The sequence below is a fragment of the Conger conger genome, chromosome 12, assembly GCF_963514075.1.
Source record: "Conger conger chromosome 12, fConCon1.1, whole genome shotgun sequence".
Classification (NCBI taxonomy): domain Eukaryota; kingdom Metazoa; phylum Chordata; class Actinopteri; order Anguilliformes; family Congridae; genus Conger; species Conger conger.
In genome coordinates, this window is record NC_083771.1 from 31,181,740 (window position 1) to 31,203,464 (window position 21,725).

Sequence of the window (21,725 nt, forward strand, 5' to 3'; positions counted from 1 at the left end):
GTTGGAATGAAAACCAGCATACACAGGGGGCGTGTTTTGAAACTGCTGCATTAGACTACCATCTTGGCAAGTAAAAGCTTTAAAATTAGTTAGTTTTGTTGTGTGTTTTGAGTGTCTGAACAGTGATTATATTGGATTGCAATATTTGATTTTGAGCCAAGCGTCTCATGTTTATTTGAATTTCTCCAAGCTCCTCAGAGACGCACAGAAACGGGAGATGTTTGGTGAGGTTTTTATTGATGAGAGAAAAGGCAGCAGGACAGAGGTACCTTCCAGAAACTCAAATATTTAAAATTCATGAGCAAGAAGTACAGAAAAACTGGATGTTCAGAGGATGTTCTACACAGATGCAGAACACATGGATTCAAGTACTATTTGGTTTCTCGAGAAAAAAAAAAAAAAAAAAAAAAAAAGCTTACATAACTGACCTTGTTAGTTGTGCATAGCTTGCTTTTGTTAATTTTCACGATAATCACAAGCAAAGTTTGTGCCCAGTTCTGCTTTAATTCGGATTGAACCCAAAAACAAACACTGCTTTCATTTACAAGCTCGAATTAGCTCATCTTAAAAATTAATTTCTGTTCCCTGGGACTATCCGCACCATCCAAAGAAGTCTGCTTCATGTCTCTTTGCACACAATTTCAGATGACAGTCATTACAGTCCAAACTCCAAACAAAAACTGCCTAACCACTACTCAACTCATGCACACAGTACAGCTGCAATATCCTTAACGAACACAACCGATTAGGAGTCAAATACCAGACATCTGATCATCTGCAATCAAAGTCTAGGGAAGTACATGAAGGTAGAGAAATACAGTATAGTACTGTAAACCAATAAAGCCACAATGCAAAAACAAGGTCAAATGCAGTTCCTTGTTCAAATTGAGATGACCAGGCCCATCTGGACAGTTGAGATGGGACGGGCCAGACAGTACAGAAAGTGGTCTGAAAGTCCTGCCCCATCAGCACCAATGAATGGTATGGAGAGGGAGTTGTGAGTGGTGCCCAACACTAGGCCGACAGCTGCAGACCCACAGAGAGCAGAGAACCTGGTGGGTGTATGGAACACTGAAGGTACTCGCACACCAAATGCAACGCGAGGCGGTTCTGTATTTGTATATCGTGATTACATTACATTACATTATTGGCATTTGGCAGACGCTCTTATCCAGAGCGACGTACAGTTGATTAGACTAAACAGGAGACAATCCTCCCCTGGAGCAATGCAGGGTTAAGGGCCTTGCTCAAGGGCCCAGCGGCTGTGCGGATCTTATTGTGGCTACACCGGGATTAGACCTTGCGTGTCCCAGTCTTTTACCTTAACCACTACGCTACAGGCCGCCCTCGTAAATCACCTGCGTCCAGCGCAGCTCACCCGGCTCACAAAAGGTGAGCTAGGTGTTGCATATGAAATATGAAATATAAAATCAAGATTGTGCGAATGCATCACTTATTTCCCGCAAACTGTTTAGGAGGAATAATATGTTCCGTTTCACCAAAACAAACAAACGCAGTGTTTTCCAATCAGGTGCCGATAGTGTTCGGTGGTAGACTATGTGCCTCTTTGTATTGATCCCATGGAGCCATCTGTCAAACAGAACCTACAGTACCGCCTATTAAACAGACGGGCAGTGGCAGCAGTGCATTGTGGGATATGAAACATCCCACTGTTTGGATTCAATTCCCAGACTTCACAGCATAGGATAATGTAGGGATTCCCCCACCTGACCACTACTAAAGGTAGGTGCACTGGATGCAATTTTACCTCTTAATTTTGTTAAAATTCATCAGACGGTAGCTGACAACCAAAGAGCACGTCTTTCAGAGAACCGTATGGTGTGTATATTGGTCTAGAAAAAAAAAAGTGGACTAACTTCTACAAAGTTCTACAATTAACAAACAACATATATTATTTACTCTCAAAAGGCACATCATGTCCCAATGTTTTCATGAACATTGTAAAACTAGTGTTTATGAAGTTTTGCAATGCAATGAAACCCATTTTTTCCTACTTCTTTTAACAGACATTTAAATTGAGGCGAGGTATTTAAAAAAATGTAAAGACAAAAAGTATCCAGTTGGCAAATAATTGGAAATGTTCATGGACCACATCATGATACTGTATAATTAAACTATATTACATATTGCCCCAAAGAAGAAATTCACATTGCCCAAGGTCTGGTGTTCTCATCAGTACCATGATGCTTCCAACATGCTTTCAATTTCTTCTGGATCTTCTTCTTCTTCAATCATAACACACACCTGACCAGGCAGTCCACACAACAGTCTGAAAACTACTGTGCTCCTGGAATATTCGCTCATAAAAAAAAATATATATATATACATGTACACTGTATATGTACATTGTATATATACATATTCCTTCACATTTCTCTAAAGATTGGAGATGAATGGATACTTGGATGTGACTGAGCAGTAAGTGTGGCACCAAATCCAGATCCTACGATGTGGTTGGAGTGATACCTGCTCTGGAGGTCTGACGTTTGGGGGGGAGTGGGGGTGTGGGTGTCTGAAACCTCTGTTCTCCCACCCTCTGTGGCCGCACAAACGGCCACCCAGCTGACCTGGGCTCCAAAATGCATGGACTTCTCAGCAGCAGCAGCGACAGGAAGGGAGGGGTGTTAGTGGGGAAGCCCGACAGAGCGAGGGGGGCGGTTGGGCGTGGATGGGCGGAGCAGGCACAGGCGTGCAAGGGCTGCGATAGGCTGCCAGTCTCAGTCCGTGCCGCCCAGCAGTAAAGGGTCTTTCCCGATCGTGGAGGTCCTTGGGTCTGTGTCTGGGTGGGGCAGCTGGGCCTTCTCAGAACCTCTCTTCTACATGGGAACAAAATGAGGACAGACGGAAGAGGAGAGATTCAGACCAGCGCAAACGGATCCGCCAGGCTACCGTGGCGACCGCGCAGCTCTCCCAGCTCCCGTGACTTTCTGCTGGTGTGAGATGGTGCAACACCTGACCTCTGACACGATGACTTCTGAGACCTGTCCAGACCGACCACATGCCATTCCTATCCTTACTGCTGAGCTTTTACTCAACTCTGCTGTAATTTCAATTTTGGCACTGGTAAACAAAGTTAAAGTTAGCCGGTGGGTGAGAGGGAGCGGACCTCCCGCAGTGCTACGGCAGCAGTGCATGGGGAACACAGATTTGAGAAATGAACAGCACTTACAGCTTTTTAACTCCTTACACAAGCTGTAGAAGTCAGCATGAAAAACAGACCATGCACAAAAAACACACCACAGATAATGTAACCCACCCCCCCCTTAAAGCAGAAAACACAAAATTCTGCCACAACAATACACTGTTGACCGATGCAGTGGAAAAGGCACAAATAAACCAAAGGAACATTTCAGAGAATACGCATGTCGAACCTGCTACCCACCTGCTAAAACCTTTTGCACTGAAGCAGCACTCGACGCTTTTCCAGTGCCATTTACACTTTTCTGAAAGATAACCAACCCTCAAATTATTCCCAGTAAGTTAGGGAATCAGAAGATCAGCCTCGACTGAGATCAGCTGGCTTCGGTTGTCATCACTGATTACAAATTAAAATTCATCCCTGATGAACAAAACAGCACAAGCTAGGTTTTGAAACAGCTGGTAGCTGTGGACCAGTTCAGGCCAGCTCCACGCTCAGTGGGGTTAGACCATTCATGTTTCAAGCTGGTCATATGGTCAGCTGGATTTTACAGCAGGGATTTCACAAGTTCGTAGTTCAAGCATCCACATGGATAATTTTTCAATCATTTGTGTTTTGCGTATGCATGCAAGAAAAAACTAAGTGATCTGTTCAAAATGGGAGCACACGGCTTTTCCAAAAATCACACAGAGGTGGTTACTGTGAATGACCGCATGCCTAAAGATTTTGCCAGAGAGGTATAATGAGCATTACATTTTATCCTTCATAGTGATACATACACATTTTTGAATATAAAATGTTTTTGAACACAAAAGCAATTCTAAACAAATCAGTTCAATGATTGATCACCGATTAATTTGCAGGCAGCAACTGATCAGGTGAAATATGACAATTTATGTCCTTGGAAGAACAGGAGATTTGAGATTGAAATTTCTGTGGTGTGACAAACCCCTCCATCCAGCGTCTGTGGTGACCTAAATTTGGCTGCATTGCGAGACCTCTGTAAGAAAACAGTATAATTTGGATTCCGGCTTTCAGACAACAAATGCAATTGCAAATTCAAATGCAACAAATAATAATGGAACAACACATATCACTGTGACAGCTGTTTCATACATATATTTTATGTGCTTATAAGAATGTGTTTCTCTAGATCTAGATCAAACTATTACATATAGGGATATGATGCCTGTATCGATAAGCTACATGTGACATATGGAAGATGGAATGATTGCATCGTGCAAAGTATTTCCAAAGTGGCCTTCACTGTAGATTGTACATGAGACTGAGGGCGTGTACTGCACAGCACAAGCCAGACTTTGACCTTAGCTCACTGTGCCCTTTCCACTGGAGCGATTATTGGAATACATCTTTGACTTTTGTAACAAGGCTTATTACATATATAAAACTAATGACATAACGGGATGAACAAACACGAATTCCAGGAACTCAACGGATTATCACCTTACGGAGAGGGCCAAATCAGGGGCAAGAACAGAGGCAATGATTTTACCTCTGTTAAACTTGGCTGCACTACTGATTTTTGAGGGGACCAATCAGAAAGTACATCTGATGTTTCTTCACCTGCCCACAAAATAAAAAATAAAAAATAAAAAATAAAAAACGCCTGTTTATTGCATTTGGTACTGCAGGCACAGACGTACTAAAAATGTAGATCAGTGCCACTCAACTCCACGTCCTGCTGGCTGCAGTGCATGTAGACGGTGAGGCGGGGGAGGAATTTGTCTGTGGTTCTCAGCTTACCTTCCTGTGTTGTCCCAGGAGAATGGCCCCTGTGGTGGCGAGTAAGAGGCCCAGCCCGATGAAGGTGTACTGCATGTACTCCATCACAGCGGGCAGCACCACCAGGTTGGTGTAGAAGGTTTTTTGCGCATCGCCGTCGATGTACCCTCTCTGCGATGGATAAGGGTCTGTGAGCGTGCGCGTGATGGTGAGTTATCCCAAGGTAAACTAGGCCACGGACCTCGCATAGGCCAATTTGTTGACCTGTGTTGCAGCTACAAGGCCGATCCGTATCGAGTCATGATGCGACCAACTATGATTGATCAGTGGCTTGTACTAATGGAATTACAGACATCAACAAAAAACAAATACTTCAGTTCCTGCTCCAGTAATCAACATAATATCAACCTCCATGCCCAACGTGTTCACAGCTGGAATGTTGTCAGCAACGACTTACCTCTTCAAACCAGATCATGGGCATGACCACCTCAGACATCTTGCCCGTTTCTCTGAAAACGCACAAGAAAATTTTAACTTTTGCCAATTAGGGACACTACCATGCAAAAAGACCACACCCTGATGCAGACCTCACAAGCTTTTATTTCACATTACAGTAATTTCATTACAGAGCATAAGAATTGGCAATTAGAGTCCACTTGTACTTACGTGATACCCGAAATTTTCTTCATGTACAGGTTGAGCTGCAGCCGGATGGACACATTTATAGGCACACCAGTTCCCTGGAATGGAAACGGCATGTTTAAGGTACATGACTGGGACCTGCAAGGTCGGTGGTACGATTGGTGGCGTGGATGTACGATTATACAATGTTTATCTTATCATGCAGATCTTAGTGTGGTCTAGCCACACTAAGATCTGCACAGCCGGTGAGCCCTTGAGCAAGACCCTTAACCCTGCATTGCGGATTTTCTCCTGCTTAGTCTAAACAACTGTACGTCGCTCTGGGTAAGAGCGTCTGCCAAATGCCATTAATGTAATGTAATGTAATATAGAGCACAGGTCGACACAACCCAAGCCTCAGGGCTAGGTTCCAGAACAAATGTTCTTTTGGGGGGAAAACAAATAAAAAATACAAAGTCCTGAAGCAACCCCTCACAAAAAAGTAGAGGCTGAATAACCAGCATCTTAAAGGCCTTCCAGCAGCAAATATTCCCTCAAACCAGCCGGATTACTGCGTGAAGGCAGCATGACGGCATTCTGGCCATTGAGCCTGAGATTGTTCAGACGTCATTGGACAATCAGGAATGCGCATCCTTCTACTGTGGTTAAGAGAGCTCCCCAAACTATGAAACCCCTGAGCAAAATAAAGCAACATGTGAGAGACTGGAGGGTTTTTCTCCCCACTGGGGAGTTCATGTGCTATCAGGGGGCTTAGTATTTCCCTTTCCACTCTGTGGTTCTTTGGGGTATCAATATGAAATTGAACTACACTGAATTAGTCATTTATAAAATAGTTTTTTCTGTCTAGTTTGTCTTTTAAAATATTATTTTTTTCATACATTTAGATTTTATATTTTTATTTAATCTTAAGTAACTGAAAGTTGTCATTTAGCTTAGCTACACAAAATAGGCTTACCTGTGCATGATGGTTAATGTGGCTAGCTTCATCAAGTGAGAGACACGGAGAGAAGTGATCAAAACCCTCAAATGCATTCATGTTTTATGTGCTATTGCCCAGGTCAGCTATTCAACTGGATGACCATATACAAGACATAGGATAAGATAAAGGAATGTGTGTACGTAAGGTCATCTTATCTCAGTGCTATCTGCAGAACTAGTTTTCTTTCAGAGAATGGACAATGGTGGGAAATGGGATACAGGAGGTGGCGTTGGGTGTGGCTTGCCCCGAGTTCGCTTCAATGTCCAAACAACCCTTCATGTTAACCACCAGCCCTTCTGTTCGGTCTCCTCACATGTCTCTCTCAATATACCTTTCATTGAAGTGTGATGCAGGCATTATAACACCATAATGCCATTATGATTTACCCATAAATCGCATCTGAGGCAATTTCCAATTACCTTATCAAAAGGGCTCTGGGCAATTTAGATAGCGAGATAAGAAAAGTGAGCAACAGGGTCAGAGTGTCCCATGTTCCAGGGACATCCCAAAACAGTACATAAAGACACAGGCACAAGAACACCATGCACATGGTCAGGCAGACATTTTTTTTTGGGGGGGGGGGGGGGGGCAGAGACAGGGTCGGAGCAGGTTTTTTTATGTGGATTTCTGAAACCGAAGATTAGGGGGTAGAGGGGTGCGGGAGATAAAGACTGTCTGTCGCACTGTGGCCATTGAACCAAACATTCAAGTGAACAATATTGGCTCAAACAGATAAGGACTGTTTTTGTAGCCAATTCAGATAAGGCCAAAGTGGCCTTACTTTTACTGTCAAACCGCATGATAAGATAAACATTGTATAATCACACATCCATGCCACCATGCCATAATGTTGATTCCTACATGTTACAGTCACACAGATAAGCTACTGAGTAGGCTTCCAAAGGTCATTAAAAAAACAAAAAAACAAAAAAAACCATCATAAATAATCTGCACTTTGCTGATAAGCACATTTTGACTGCTGGTTGAGAGACGTTCTTGTTCACACCAGACTATATCTAACCTCAACATGAAAAGCACATTTACATTACATATACATTTATACAGTAAGAACACTTCATAACTTTCAAACTTCCATTCTACACATGGATAAAATGCATCCCTTTCTTGAGATCTCCTGTACCTTATGTCATTGAATTGTGTCACCTGCACTGTAATTAATATCAGAATGTCTTTGCTGATATAAAAAAATGACAACCAAACTAATGGCAACTAATGTGGTATGTGTACATTTTGAACAAATGTGTACATGTGCATGGCAGTGAATGGGGTAAGCCTATTTGGTGTAGCTAAGCTAAATTACTAACTTTCAGTTACTCTTCACAGGACGATGTGACCAACTTTAATCAGATTTTGAGTGATGAACCCATATTTAACCATCTCGTGGGGGGTTTGCTCACTGGATGGATGTCGATGAAGAGGCCATGGTCTTCTTCGTTGGGGTTCAGCCCGAGGACGAAGCTCCGCAATACGGGGTCGGCGTTGTAGAAGTGCGGGTGTGAGATGAAGGCCGGGGCGCCTGCAGGCGACAACAGAAGGGGGGCCTCAGCACACATCTTTACAGGCCCACGCAGTGCTTTCTGACAGCGTGTTCTCGGACTGCAAGGGCGGAGGGACTCACCGTTCCTACAGCTGCTCACGTTCAGGATGCCCGACTGCCTGCAGGGACAGAAGCCCTCGTTGGGCGGGTAGTCAGAGCCGTTGGCGAAGAGCGTTGTTGGTGCCACAAAGCGGTACACGGGGATCCCGTCCACCACTCCTGGCCTCTGGTAGACCAGCTCCATCGACCTGCCCACACCCATCATTATTTTTACCCACCAGGATTTGAATAACCAAAAAACTAGACCGTTACAGATTTCTAGAATGTTGTTATTATTGACGAGGGGCTATTAAAGAGGACATGAAGCCCTCAGTAATAGTAATAGTAGTGACTGGTTTTACCAAGATAAGACATGGCCTTGCATTCAAATCTGAAATCAACTCTTTACAAGAAAATAAAAAGTCGGCTTTTTTTGCAGCCATTAGGCACAAGGGTGCAACCATCTTGGAAGAAGCTAGGTTATGTTGTCAGTAGTTTAGTTTGTACACAAGCCATTCCTATTGCTAGACTGCTGACTTTCAATGAGGTCAACAATGAATCGTGAGGAGAAAAGCATTTTGTATTGCCCCGGAATGAAACAAAACAGATTAATCTTCATTAACTGCCATGGATCATAAATACTGCCAATACTGGTGAAAAAACTCTGCTTTAGCACAAACACCAAAGTTGTGTTATCCAATGATCCTGTGCACCCTTAGTCAATTTGTTTGGAGCCACTCCATTTGCTTATTTAATTACATCAGTAATACAATTTGCTAGCCCTATTAGGAACAGCAGTCTGTCATTTACAGACATGCAAGCTATAAAAAGAGACAAGTTGCATAATAATGGGTCAAGAGTCATATCCGGAATGTACAATGTCATGACAACACAACAAATACAAAAAATAACTACATTTGATTCAATATCCAAAAAACCTCCACACATCTCCAGCACTTCCAGGGTCATAGTGACCACAATGGTCCTTCTGTCCATAATTTTCCTGTGGCCGCACCGAGAGAGAAGAACAAACTGCCTCTCTCTATCAGGTCTGCAGCATCCATATACACCTTCAAATCCCAGCTCAGATCTCACTTCCTTTTCCCTTGCTTTTAACTCCACATGAGAATTGTCTTTGTTGTTTTTGTTGTGTGTTTATGTATTATTATTGCAATACTATGTATTTTGTTTGTTTTTACTGTTTTTATTTTTTACATATAGCCTACAGTAATTAGAAAGTGTACAGCACTTTGGTTGACGGCAGTCACATTAAATGCGCTTCATAAATAAATGTGACTTGACTTGACATAATCCCATGCACCGTGGGCTGACTGTTTCAGAGGGAAAGGAATCTAGGGCAACGGTCGTACGTACGAAATGGCCTGGAGTGTCGGGAGGTTACCTGCATGCATCTGGACTGTAGAAGGGCAGTGTGGACTCCGTGGTCATGAAGGGGGGCCACATCTGACCTGCTGTTCCATTTATCATGTTGCACTGCTCAGTCCTCCAGTAGTTCACCTGCACCCGGTGTATGCGTTTGTGTGGTGAAGGAAAACATGTTTGTTAAAAGAAATCGAAGACTTACCACATTTAACATTTAATATGCACCCAGAATAACTCCCCTTTTGTTTTCAATAATTACACCATTACATTTAATACACATCAGCCAAGTCCACACAGGCAGGTAGAAGAAACATGATGTCTGCCAGAGAAACATACTAAATGGTTGGCATTTATATTAGTGCCTTCATCCAAAGGGCTGTACAACTGATGCCTCTCATTCATTCATCCATTCATACTCACACTCACACACCAACGGCAATTGGCTGCCATGCACGGCACCAACCAGCTCGTCAGGAGCAACTGGGGGTCAGGTGTCTTGCTCAGGGCATATTTTGACACACCCAGGGCAGGATCGAACCAGCAACCCTTCGACTGGCCAGAGGACAGCTCTTACCTCCTGAGCCAATGTCACCAAACAAAATCTAATTCCCGCAGAGAATTAATCCTGAACGAACCCCATCACCCTGAACCAGCTTATGGTGAGCTAGCTGCAATGCCTGACCGGATGGTCTGGCTCACCTCTTTCAAGCCATTCCAAGAGTCCACTTTATGGGCATTCCTGATGTCGCCCTCACCGGTGAACACGGTGAACAGTCCCGTGTTGGAGTTGTTAAACTGCGGTCAGCCAGAAAGAAAAGGGGTCACATGCCTGAAATACCTTTCACCCACACATGCGCACACAGTACGTATGCTGTCCCAAATCTAAAGAATATATTTAAACAAAATGGCACTTTTAAAAAGTTTCAAAGTCTTCACATGAAGTTAGACATACACATAAACTGTTACACAAAGGGGACACTGCAAAATAAATATCAATACACTACATTACAATTTCCATATATATATATATTTTTTTTAAAGGCTATTGAACCCCCACCAGCACAGGGGGGGAATACATTTTGACCAGCTACAGTCAGAGTGCCAGACATGTTGCCCCATGGTTTCTAATTGTGCAATAAAAGTTCCTTTTCCAACGCTCTTGGTTACTATTTCACATAATCATTCAAATTTGACCCAGACTTGAACCACAACAAAATAATTAATCCTGTTTCTCTAAACCAATCATATTTCAGTATCTGACATTTGTGTGGTTTATCAATCATAATATTTACACAGCCCCTTCGCTCTAGCCAGCTTGCTTGCAGTAAATTAAAACAGAAAAGCTCCTCCTATGGTTTTAAAATATGATTAGTGTGTTTCAAAACTATAAATTTGATCAGGATGGCAAAAAACTATTTGTATCTTATTTAATCTTGCTGATCTCACTTCGATGACCGGTTCTGCAAGTGTCATGATAAAATTGACCAAATACATTTATTGCATTATTGTGAATTGGCATATTGTGGCAAAAAGTCATTTTTTATCAGAAGCAAAGTATTATGAAACTCAGATTTCAAGCTGTCTGCCACTTTAAAGATGCAGCAATCCATGGGCTAGCACAACCAGAGGAAATGCTTGATGAGGGAGTTCAAGAATGCGAAACCCGTCTTTTACTCAAGTCTGCCATGACAGCACAATATTTATAAGAAAATTTCTATTCCTTTCTGCATTATCAGTCTTTCGTTATTAAATGCGTACTTTTTAAAACATGTAATTAATTAGTCTAAATGGTGTCAGTTTGCTCCAAATTGATACAATTAGACTAATAAACCTCTGTCCTTTGCCAATGTATTGCACTTTACATAAGAGGGTGATTGGTTTGCACAGAAAGTGGGGAAACGTTGACGATCGCTGGGACTCACTTCAGCGAAAAGGCCAAACTTGCCACTGGAGGGCATCAGGCCGGGGAGGTAGGTGTTTAGGAAGTCCACCAGCTTGCTGTCATAGCCCCACATCAGCTCACCCACCGGCTTGGTCAGGAAGGCACCCTCACCGAAGGCCTTGAACGTGGCGCTCATCAGCAACCGCACTGCATACGGCATGTTCTCCATCATAACTGCAGCACCCTGAGGGACGCACATGCACACGCACACGCACAAGCACACGCACACGCACAAAAGGTCTCATAACCAGGCGGGTAACCATTGCTGACAGACATTGCTCAGCAACCCAGGAGACAAATGGACTGAAACAAACAAGTGCCTCATGCCTGATAGGAAAACAGTCTTTGCCTTAGGCAACAACACAGGTAATTCATTCAGTGAAAGTTTTTTTAAGCAAAATTCTCATACCAGAACCAGCATGTTAGGGATGGTTGCCACATCGGACTCGTTCCCCACAGACATATTTCTCATGAAGTGGTACTGACGGTACTCCAGGTATGTAACGGTCTTGTTGGGATGGAATGTGATGTTTTCCTTCTGACGATATTCCCTGGAACATAAAAAGGCAGCAGGCCAGCAAAGGTGCCGTCACATGTTACGGCAAGATTAAGCGGATGCTTTTGGAATTCTTTGTGTTTATTCAAGGCAAACTTTACTCAGCATCTACATACCCTCGCAGTCAGTTTTTGACCTTAAGTAACGCCAGCCGACTAATACCCCCATTCCACACAGGAAGTTCCTCAAAATGTTCACATCAACACCAAGTCAGCAGAAAACATCCTTTGACTTTTGACTCTCAGCTGGGTAAAATACGGAACAAGGAGGACATGGGTCATGGGTGAGGGGGGGGGAGAGTTGTCTTCCTTTAGTGATGTCCAGTACATCCATAAAATACAGCAGTGGTCAGACAGCGATATAACAGCTCTGGTCCACTGCGCCTGCCCTCACCATAAAGCTTTGCTCACAAATAAGCCAGGGATCATCCAATCAACTCAACTGTGCGATTCCAAACCACTTTAATTCATGTAAACCAAAAAAGACTGGCAGTTCTAACACTCTCCACCTGGGACCTACAATCTCTCAGAAACACAAACCAGTTTATTAGGTACATGTTAAAGCAAATCACCTGGGTGGGTGGGGGTGTGGGGAGAATGTTTTTGGCACCCCTATTGGGCAGCATCATCATAGTTGCTGACCATATGAATTCCTTTATCCACAGTCTTGCCTTTTGCTATCAAATGATACTTCCAGTAGTCCTCCAAAGATCACCCAAAATGGATGTATATTGCAGTCTAAGTATTTGGACAGTGGGACAATTTCTGTACTTTTGGCTCTTTTGAAATTAAATTATGAATATGAGATTAAAGTGCAGACTGTCACCTTTAATTTGAGGATATTTACGTCTACACCTGGAGATCATTGTAGGAATTACATCCCTTTTTAGAGTCACACCATTTTAAGGGGCCAAAAGTAATTGGACAGTTGGCTTCTCAGCTGCTTCCGATTAGACAGGTGTACTCAATTGCTTCCTTAGTGTAGGTGTAAGAAAGTTCAGTATCCAGTCATGATTATAGGCTTTTGTTTTTCTTATTGCCGTTGGTCAATATGAGGAACAGAGTTGTGCCAATGACAGACAAGGAAGCCATTATGAGGCTGAGAAGGAAGATTTAAAAAAGGCCAGTACTGTGGACAGAAGAGACCAAGATTGATTTGTATCAGAGTAATGGCAAGAGCAAAGTGAGGAGGCTAAATGGAACTGCCCAAGAATCAAATCCTCCCCCCCCCCCCCCCCCTCATCTGTGAAACCTGGTGGTTGGGGTGTTATAGTTTTTATAGTTTTGCCATGAATAGCTGCTATAGGTGCTGGCTCACTTGCGTTCATTGATAAGCTAAACTGCTGATAACAGCAGGAAAATTCATTCTGAAGAGTACAGAAGCATATCATCTTCTCAATTTCAATCCCACTAAATCCATTGGATAGTGCTTCATCCCACAGCAAGGCAATGATCCCAAACATATCAGTGCTCTCATCTTAATCAGGTTCCAAACATTTTGTTTAAGCCTATTTTTGGGCCTATGTCTCTGACTGCTCTTATCGGTCTGACAGCTTTTTCTCTGCCTCATAATGGCTTCTTTGCCTGTCACATGTCAACATGGTTGCTAATGTCTAACTAGGTCATTGCTAGGGTGTGCCAGGTAGTTGCTAGATGGTTGCTATGATAGAATAGGTTGTTTCTAGGGTGTTACTAGAGAGGACGGATGTGTGGCAATTTGTATAATGTGCAGCAATTGATGCCATGTAAGTATATGGAAGCCTGAAGATATCATCAGCTGAAGAGGCAGCAGTTCACCTGCAAGAGGGCATTGTGATGTCCCAATGGGCAACATTCTGCCATTGACTTTATATGGGATTCCCCCATGTATGGAAATTATCGGGACGATCAAAAAGCTGTGTACACCACAGCATTTGGGGATGGGCCAGACGTTTTTCCAGTTGGTTTGGGGTCGATATCTCAAACGGTGGAAGGACATTGTGGAATAATAATAAAAATAAATTTCAGATAACAGCAGTGTGACTTGCTCAGCAATCAGTTGAAGATGGGGAAAACCGCTGCCTGGTCTGACGAATCTCGATTGCTGCTGTGACATACAGACAGTAGGTCTAGAACTTGGCGCAGACATGAATCCATTGCTCAACCCTGCCTTGTGTCAATGGCTGGTGGTGTTCTAATGGGGAGGGAGATCCTTAAACAGTACTAGAAAGGCGTACCGAATAAATGGTCACTGAGTATGTACATGTGTCAGGGGAATGCACAGACTAGCCAAGTTAGGTTCCGTGATACCTGTATGCCAACGGTTACCGTATTTTCTGGAGTGTCATGATCGCCTGGACGAGTGGCCATACACCAGGCTCTGCATGCAAGGGTGGAGTTTGAGCACCCTGACCTTCTGGGAAACACAGGCCGGAGATTCAAGCCAAACACGTCCATTAACATTACTGGACGCGTTTGTATTGAGGGGTTTTGCCCCTTATTTATGAAATGGCTACATTCTTCAAATGCACACAATTTAAGCATTTAATCGAAAAAAGCGTGACAGTGCTCCTTTAACATTTTAACTTAGTGTCAAACCAAAAAAGCTTAGGAGTTGGAAATGGAGGGGGAGATGCGAGGGAATCATTTTGAATTGCTGCACTAAAGTGAGATTTGTACTGCAACTACCACAATTTCTAAAATGGTCGCACACATTCACTGCTGAGTGCTGAACCACAGAGCAAAACAGGAACCAGGGTCACATAGGAGAAGAAACCATACACACATGTACATGTACATTTCAAGGTCTGCGCTGTGGGGTGGGGAGGGGTGAGAAGAAAGTAGGTCAAGAGAAGTACAGGATTAGTATTAGCCTGAAACATAGCCTGCCAGAACTTGAAAAAGAAAGAAACTGGACTTCAGGCATATACAAAAAAATCAAAGAACAAATTATTTTAGTGGGGAAGGAAGATGATTTAAAAAGAAAAAGTTTGTACCTGGTTTTACATTCTCCCTCCCCCTGTCATGCATTGCTTGGGGTTAAAATAAAAAAATTCACAACGGCATGTGGTCACCTGCAGTGAAATCACAGCCATCAACACAATTTGGAGGAGATTCAAACAAAAGGAAAGAATATCGGGCAGCTGTATTAGCAGTTTGTGCGACCACTCTATATACATGCGCTTTGCTTGTTAAAAGGTAGTGTGTCCCAGCACTGATGTACAGTTTGTGTTTTGCACCATGTATAGCCACGTACAGTAACATGCAATAATGCATTTTGACACAGAATCTATAGCAGGTCTTCTTTCACGTCATAACACAGTATAGAAACAAAAAGAAAACTAATAAAAAACTTTGTGCAAGTTAGTCGGTGGGAGAATCACCTTTTAATCAACAAAGCCTTTTTTCCAAAGCATCAGATTAGTTTGCAAGCAAGAATTACCACACATGCAGACCTTCAGCCTTTAGACAAATAAATATTTTAAAAAAAGAAAACGCTTGTTGCAGGTAGATAACAGAACGTGACATGGCAGAACAGAGCAGTGATAGCAGACGCCCTGCATGGTAAATCAGCCAGGTCCTGGCAGACTACCTCCATGGTGTCAGCAGTGACTCCATGTTTCAGTACAAAATATATTTAATACAATATTTCAAACCTGTAAAAAAAGGTGGCTTATGGTTTGTGAAATATATTCCATCCATCTCTCACTGGTTTGAAGGCTGGACCACTAGCACACACACACACACACCCGTCACACAAATTTTATCAGTCATGCTACTGCCAAATGGCTTTTTGCAAGTAACAGAAATAGCAAAATTATAATTAATGTTTGTTTTACTTGCCCATAAGTAATAATTTGTAAAAGCTTTAACAGTCTTTAAAAATACTTCCGACCAGTTAATTTAAAATGGAGAACAAATGATAACATCTTTTACTATCTATTGAAAGAATCAATTTCAGACAAAAATTACCCTATGCTGATGATTTCCTGTTATCCATGTGATGATTCCATGCGTGTACAATTGCGCACAATGAAACAAGAAAAACTAGGACTCTCTCAATTAAAAACCAGTGGTTTTGAGTAATGTGTACTTGCACACATATACACTCAGTGAGCAGTTTTAGGTATTTATTAGACCTTTTTTTTTTTTTTTTTACTTATTGGTCTTCTGCTGCTGTAGCCTGTGCATTTAGAGGTTTGACACATTGTGTGTTCAGAGATGCTCTTCTGCATACCACTGTTGTAATGCATGGTTATTTGTGTTACTGTCACCTTCCTGTCAGCTTCGACCAGTCTGGCCCTTTTCCTCTGGTCTCTCATTAACAGCACGATTCTGCCCGCAGAACTGCTTCTCACTGGATGTTTTTTGTTTTTTGCACCATTCGGAGTAAACTCTAGAGACTGTTGTGCATGAAAATAGTCAAACCAGCCCGTCTGGCACCAACAATCATGCCATGGTCAAAATCACTGACATCATTCTGATGGTTGATGTGAACATTAAACATTAACTGAAGCTCCTGACCCATATCTGCATTATTTTATGCATTGCACTGCTGCCAGACGATTGTCAGATTAGATAATCACATGAATAAGTAAGTTTACAGTTGGTCCTAATAAAGTGCTCAGTGAGTGCAGAATGCATATGGAAATAGGTAAGCGATTCATATTGATATGTAGGTGAAGTGGGAGTGTACAGCGAGTTACTGTTCTTACTTGTAGACATAAGGACCTCGCTGCTCCAGCATTGGTTTCTCTCCCGCAAGTATCTCACTGGGGTTAAGGACATTGAAGAAGTACACCGACATGAAAAAAGGCACTGGGACGTCCTTCCATATGGTGTAGGACAGTTCATTATTGGGATTGATCTCCACATTCTGGAACAACAAGGGTGGATAGACGGTGGAGCTCGTGAGAAAAAGCAGCACATTCTGCCGACAAACATAGGTTACACACTAGGGTAGCCCGTTTAGCGTTTTTTACCCTGTCAACCGGGAGGATATACTGTAAAAGTGCAGTTGGCCAATTTACCACTTTCTTTTTGTTATAATAGCACAACAAATACATCGTTAACTGGAATGGATTTGCGAAATCCCGAAATCCCGTTAATGGAGACAATATAGCCAACCTTCATATTGCAACCGCTGTCTATTGTCACTCAAAAGCAACGCTGTGAACGTTTCGATCGATTATAATGTGTCCTGCCGCACAACATTTTTTTTTCATTTTTCGTATAAAAATTAACAACAATTCCATCGTTGCAGGACAACGCAGATTTCCCAGGTTTACAGTAAACGTGAGGAATAAACATTATTGCTAAAAGATGAATCGGGGCGCATCACCTGTGGATGAATTAAAACATGTGAGAAACAATAAGCAATGACCGCTGGTCTAGATGTGGCTGAAGACGGGAGTGTGTCGTCAATAGTTTAATTGAACTACATTTTAGAAATCGGACCAACGCTTTTAATTCCTTCATTAACACCAGCCATTGGAATTAGAGCCTCTTGTGAAAAGATCACTCACCTTAATTATCTGATCGTCGATTATTTTCGGTCCTACGAACACAATAACCACCCCAAAAGTAAATGTCAAGATTCCTGAAATGACAAGTCCTGCTGCTACCTTCGATCTAGAAATAGACATCGCGTATACTCCGACAGTAGGCTACTAGTGTGCTAGACAGTGTGCAATCAATTGGGACAGACGCTGTCAACCCCACTTTGTGAACATAAACAAAAGAAACGCAGCTATAAGTTAGCCGTTAGTTGCGATAAAGCAAACTACGCGAGAAACTGCCTGATGGTCACGATAGCGGTCGAACTTTGCTGAACTAGCAGGGCTCATATAACTGTCATACTTGGAAGTGATTTTAAAGTCCAATTTCGTGCCGATAAGCCTCGCTTTATAGAGGGCGCATCAAACCCTTGATTAGAAGCAGCCATTCCGTGTGAACGCACTTCCCTGACCGAGGACTTCTGGGATATGTAGTGTTTGTTATCCCCCTGGCTTTCCCGAAGCCCATCAATGTTTATCCAGTAGGCGATATCATGCCTGGCCCCTGTACCCTGCCTTAGCCCTTCTATGATCTCCCAGCCTCTGTTTTTTTGTACGATGGAATGTATTGAGAGTCCATAGAAATACAATCTAAATCTAAAAAGGTTGGTCAATGAGGATCTGAAAGACATCTTCCAGAGCCCTGACCAGACATCTTCTAGAGGCGGCCTGTAGTGGTTAAGGTACATGACTGGGACACGGAATGTCAGTGGTTCAATCCCCGCAATAAGATCCACACAGCTGCCCTTAATCTTCCAGGGGAGGATTGTCCCCTGCTTAGTATAATCAACTGTACATTGCTCCGGATAAGAGCATCTGGCAAATGTCATTAATGTAATGACCAGGTAATAACCTATTGTGCATGGGATGCCTTTGTGACAATTATTCATTTAAATGTGTCAAAAGGTACTGATCTTGACAAATAAATGTGTTTGAACCCAATGCAGATTGCAGACTTTTAATGTAGTTCAATGATGACTTCTTTCTGTATAAGTTTTATCTAATCCATTTGACCTAATATACTGTATATAACCCTGAACTTTATCCAATTATCCTTATCAATCAATACCTTACTTAGTTCTGCATTATGATCACAAATCACTTTCTTTAGTGCAGACTGCTGCAAAATCAACTTGATTTTTCCAGATCCAGAACATGGACAGGGTACAGGAAACTTTCAAACATTCTTCACAAGTTTTAGGTAGTGTGAGGTACAATAATACCCCCCCTTAGATATTACAATTATGTCTTCACTGATTTCAAATATTTAATGTCCACAAAGAGGGCAAATCCAATCCAATCCAACAAGTTATCGCAATGTAGTTCTTTACATTTTGAATTACTATTTGTTCATTGCTATGACTAGCAAACTTGTGATAAGTGCAAAGCTGAAAAGGAAATTGTTGCACATTTCAGTTCCCACAAATACAGTACTTACCCAACTTAAATCTACTGCTATCAGACTTATCAAGGGCTAGGTATGGGGCAGAACCAATCATCAGTAGATCTGCTTTGAACATAACTTAGTCATCTAGTTATCCACTGCCAATAACAAAATATATTCTTATAAACCTGAGGATAGCCATCTGAAGACACCCACACTATATATATAGCCTGAAGTACTGTATATATACACTCACCAAGCACTTTATCAGGAACATTTTTACTTTATGACACCTACTTATTCATGTGATTATCTAATCAGCCAGTTGTGTTCAGCAGTGCAATGCATACAATCATGTAGATACGGGTCAGGAGCTTCAGTTAATGTTCACATCAACCATCATAATGGGCAAAAAATGTGATCTCAGTGACTTTGACTATGGAATGATTGTTGGTGCCAGACAGGATGGTTTGAGTATCTCAGAAACTGCTGATCTCCTTGGATTTTCATGCACACTACTCTCTAGCAAAGAATGGTGCAAAAAATGAAAATAAAATCCAGTGAGCAACAGTTCTGCAGACAGAAACGCCTTGTTAATGAGAGATGTCAGAGGAGAATGGCCAGACTGGTCAAAGCTGACAGGAAGGTGATAGTAGCGCAAATAACCACGCATTACAACAGTGGTATGCAGAAGAGCACCTCTGAACACACAACGCATCATAACTCCAAGTGGATAGGCTATAGCAGTAGAAGTGAATGAATACCAAATAAAGTGCTCAGTGAGTGTATATATACATGTATCGACCACCAGTATTTTACCTAGCTTTGATTTCATATTAATTGATAAATATTTCCTAATTTTATGTTTGGAAACACCAGAGCACTAGAGAGTAAAGCAGAACATTACTAAGATAGAGGCAAGATGACATACAAACTTTAATCAGAAATGCCTAAAAATAGCCATTCATATGATCAAAATAAAATCCTGAACAAATCCTGATGATGAACCATGGAGGCAAATAATGGGAACAGAGGGCTGACCCAGGATGAGTGAGCTCAACTTATTCCAGTCTCACTACTACTGGCCACAAAGACAGTTCTGCTGTATAGAGGTGGCCACATCTTTTTCACCGACTAGACGCATCTAATTTCCTTCCTTTTCTGCGGTGCAAAATGTATAATCTTCTACGTACCCGACGACGCAAGCGCTTCATCAGATGACTGAAGTGTGAAATCTGCAATACTCTTTCCCCGTTCAGCGAATAAGAGCCTGACTTGTGCAAACAGATATGCGGTCTGGAGGCTGGCAGCTGTCCCATGTCACACGGCCTGCCGCAAATGGTCATCAATAACAGGATGCCATGATATAGAGCCACACAGCATGACGTTGCCTATGCTTCTATCAAACGCTCCCAAATGTCAATGAATATAGCCAATCCTCTTCGAAAAGCAAATTTGTTTTATGTCTTTGAGGCAGGCTTCCATGTTTGACAGTTTTACAATGATGTCAGGTTGGGCTGATATGTAGAGCTGATACAATTCCAATGAGGGGTGAATCCATATGTTCCCAAAGCTGCACTGTCAAGTTTAAGCAAAAAAATAACTTAAACACATATTTAACAACCTAATTAGTAACCAATTGATTCATCTAGTGCTTTAATTTCATACATTTAAGACATTTTGTGACCGATTTTTATGCATTTTTCATATAGAACAATATAAATAAAGACGTTTCCAGAAACTAGAAGAAAATTACTTTAATCCAGGCCTCATTCTATCACAGGATGCGTAGGTTCAACCGATCTATAAACCTGCTCAGCCAGCGGTTCTTCGATATTTCTGTGGCTTCCGCTTTCGTTATTCGTTTTCTTCAAACACCTGCTTGAATAACTTATTCGTTCGAGCCTTTCGATCAGCATTTAACGATTTTTAGTTATTTTAATGTTTAATGTTGTTTACAAAAGAAAAAAGCGAGTCTCCAGACGCATCTGACGATTTCAGATGTATGTCACCCAACGAAAGTAGTCGGATGAAGCGTTTACATGGCATATATTCTCATGTTAATCGGATTGTAAAAACGTTTAGACTATCCTTATTAAACCAAATAGTTACAATTGTGCGTCTCAGTATTACTTACTACTCGTTTGCCAAGATGCTTTTATTGCTTGAAACGGCAACTGAATGTAATGATTGATACGACAGTGACATCTTGTGGTAGCAGCAAAACTTTGCTTACCAGAAAGACCAACTCGCAGCTTGGCAAATGGCAATTACATGACGTGCTGTACTCACCATCGAAGAGGGGCAGCGCCTAGAAATGACTTGGTTTGTTTTCTAATCATTACCGTTTAAATAATTGGCATTTGATATGAATGATTACCTCTGAACTTTTCTGCAGGGCGACGTTGCAAGCTCATCATACTAGCCAATTGTCATTTACACTGGCAGAAACCGGTAGTGCTCCCATTTAAGGCCTTCCATCGACTTAGCAAAAGGTCAGCTCAAAACGCTTCACCTCCGACAATACAGAACATGCAAATACTTAATTCCAGTAAGACTCAAACTTAGGCTACAAGCCGAGTCATTAGTTTCACACTAGTCATTTCTTCCAAATGGTAATCACGACACACTATAAGCCACTGTGTGACTAGGACAGGTGCCACAAATTAAAACCTGTGAAACTAAAAAGATGCCCAAATTCTAGATAAATTGTTTAAACCCAGCCCCTTCCAGCATCTTGTGTACGAGAACTGTATTTAATTGGGAATATCTCGAACCCATTTCAGAGGAATATCCCATCTGATAA

The 21,725-nt window shown here is 42.0% G+C and overlaps 1 protein-coding gene across 1 annotated transcript; it reads right to left on the minus strand.

The window, feature by feature from the left end:
* Positions 1-218: 218 nt before the first annotated feature.
* scarb1 (scavenger receptor class B, member 1) lies at positions 219-17,891 on the minus strand. Its single transcript, XM_061262709.1, has 12 exons — positions 17,506-17,891; positions 16,696-16,856; positions 11,856-11,997; positions 11,427-11,630; positions 10,204-10,299; positions 9,524-9,639; positions 8,164-8,330; positions 7,943-8,061; positions 5,570-5,643; positions 5,361-5,412; positions 4,925-5,074; positions 219-2,837 (listed from the first exon to the last, which is right to left on the minus strand). The coding sequence occupies exons 1-12, from the start codon at positions 17,623-17,625 to the stop codon at positions 2,739-2,741; spliced, it is 1,500 nt and encodes a 499-aa protein (XP_061118693.1). The 5' UTR covers positions 17,626-17,891; the 3' UTR covers positions 219-2,738.
* Positions 17,892-21,725: the final 3,834 nt, after the last annotated feature.